Source organism: Polistes canadensis, unplaced genomic scaffold (genome assembly GCF_001313835.1).
Source record: "Polistes canadensis isolate GaletaPanama2010 unplaced genomic scaffold, ASM131383v1 scaffold_89, whole genome shotgun sequence".
Classification (NCBI taxonomy): Eukaryota; Metazoa; Arthropoda; class Insecta; order Hymenoptera; family Vespidae; genus Polistes; species Polistes canadensis.
The window spans coordinates 189074-191750 of NW_014569636.1; the positions used below are offsets into that span (position 1 = coordinate 189074).

Consider the following 2677-nt stretch of genomic DNA (forward strand, 5'->3'; position numbering starts at 1 on the left):
TAACTACTCGTGAAATTTAAGAATCTCGTCTTACAACTATTTTTGTTATGACAATAAAAAACCAATATTTCTAAGAGGATTAGAATTACTCTCATTTTCTACTTGAAAAAGAAAAAGAAATGAACAAATTATTAATTTTTACAAGACATTAAAATAATGTGAGAACCTAATATAAATCTTTAATTATTTTACGAATAAAAGAAACAAATGTATAATTGAATATCGTAATACTTAACATTTCTTTGTTTTTTTTTATTGTTATTAATAATTAACTTTCCTTATTAATCATTAGCTTATAATCTATTATGATTTAATTATTAAAAATATTAATTTAATAATAATAATAATAATAAACATAATAATAATAATAATATTGGATACATAAACGAATTGGTATGGTACATAAATATATACATACATAGAAAGACGGGTTAGTCTTTTTTATTTAAGTAAAAATTCGCGTTTGTTTCTTTTATTGAAAAAAAGAATACGTATATATATATATGTGTGTGTGTGTGTTTTTCTTCGTCGCGTGTTCACATTAACGCAGTGAATTACACGCGCGCGCGCGCACCGTCCCATGGAACAGGATTGTTCATCGTGTGTCTGTATTTTCGAACTTGCTTAAGTTTTGTCGTGCATTTGACAAAAACATCCGATTACTAATAGCGATTAAATCGTCCATTAATTTTCGTGATATGGCAAGAACGTATATTTCTTTTAAATGTTGACATTATTACGGTACACCGTTCATCAGTGTAGAATCACTTTAGGTACGTGACAGTCTTGGCAGAAAAATTAATTTCTACTATTATTATACTTAAATTATATATATATATATGTATATACATACACACACGCGTGCATATACACGTTATAACATACGTATGCAATTAGTAACTACATACGTAAATTACATACTGCAAGCAAACATACATACATACATACATACAATGTACACTTTTTATGTCACATTGTTGTACAAATAATCGTCGGTCTTACCACTCGATCAAATCATTAGCTAAATTATTTTTTATTATTCTTCTTCTTCTTCTTCTTCTTCTTTCTCTTAATTTTTTTTTATATATATATATATATATATATCAACAACATATCTCTTTCCTCTCATTCGCACTAATTCTTTTGTTCCTTTTTTTTTTTTATTTCACTCGTTCGCTCTCTCTTTCTCTCTCACTCACTTCTAATTATCTATCTACTTGCCTAACTAACTATCTATCTATCTATCTAATTATCTATTTGTCTACTTCTTCATCATCTAATCGTCTATCCGTATTCTTTAAACCGTCTTAAATATATTAATATCATTACATTCATGTATCTTGTTTGAAAATACGAAGTTGACTTAGCGTCAATAAGATGACAATGATCATATAACAATAATGATAATGATGATAATTATAATGACTGAGACAACAACAACGGCAAAGATGACGATGTCCATTGTCGTTAAATCAACGAATAATCATTTAATTATTAACGTTGTTCAATCGCATTATTATTTAGCAAGAAACAACGCTTTTTTACGTACACATATTATTCACACGCATTTTCAAACGTGTCAATTATTTTTGTTCTGGCAGTATTTTTTCATACATTATATGTATAATTATAATCACGCTTCTTTCCTTTCTTTCTTTCTTTTTCGTGGTAATTAAAACTAACGAACAAATCAATTAGCAGCAATAACAGCAGCTGTCGCAGAGGATGAGGATTTCTTCTTAAGAACGATGTCCTTTAAGTTGAGATTGACCTTCTCCTTTCGTGGGGGTGGTACAGATTGAAGACAGAACCTCTTGAATGCTTCTAATTCACGTTCTGCGTCATCCATCTCCCCATCCTCAAGGTCTATATCTTTAGGTGTGAATACGCTCTCTGCAAAAAATACGCTCTGAATACTAGACGTTGAATGTCCAATAACTGAATAATAAGTTGACATAAAATATTATCGTTTATTTCATTTATCGCATAACACTTGCTGTTTAGATTTGGATTATGTTATATAATGTATCTTTAATATAAGTTACAAAATTATATGTATATACTATTTCGCTTATTATCTCATTCCAATATCTAAACAACAAGTATCCGATAAACGTCCGGTTTCGATAAATGGTGAAAAAGAGAGAGCGACATTGAAAAAATAAATTTTATTAAAGACGGTAGCAGTTAAAAAAAAAAAAAAAAGAAAAATAAATAAAAAACAATCTAAAAAGAAAATATATATAAATATATAAATATATATATGCATATATATATTCTTCTTCTTTTTTCCTTTTTTCTTCTATAATATATACTTTCTAATATTATTTAATGAGCTAAGAAAATATCACAAGGAGATGCTGAATTCGGTGGAAGATTTGTGCCATAGTAATGGACGGAGTTTAAATATATATACATATATATTATATATATACACATATATTATATATATACACATATATATAATATATACCGCATGTCATATACATATGTATATATCTCGCATAACTTTTCTTCTGTCATTATCTTTTCCTTTCTCTTTTCTCATTCGCTGTGTGCTCACTCCTGCGCTGTCACTCTAATCTACGATTCTATATTGATGTCATGCTTTCGATACGCATAATACACATAATAATAATAATAATAATAATAATAATAATAATAATAATAATTATAA

General features: G+C 27.5%; 1 protein-coding gene across 5 annotated transcripts in view; it reads right to left on the reverse strand.

Moving 5' to 3' along the window:
- Positions 1-456: 456 nt before the first annotated feature.
- Positions 457-2677, reverse strand: part of LOC106786990 (probable serine/threonine-protein kinase DDB_G0282963) — an 11329-nt gene continuing 9108 nt past the window's right edge. For all 5 annotated transcript variants that reach the window (XR_001381722.1, XR_001381723.1, XM_014748943.1 and 2 more), the window contains one exon: positions 457-1893. Coding sequence is in view for 3 of the 5 variants with exons in the window: in XM_014748943.1 (XP_014604429.1) it covers positions 1691-1893 (203 nt within the window). In the remaining 2 variants the exon portion in view is untranslated. The remainder of the gene's footprint in view (positions 1894-2677) is intronic.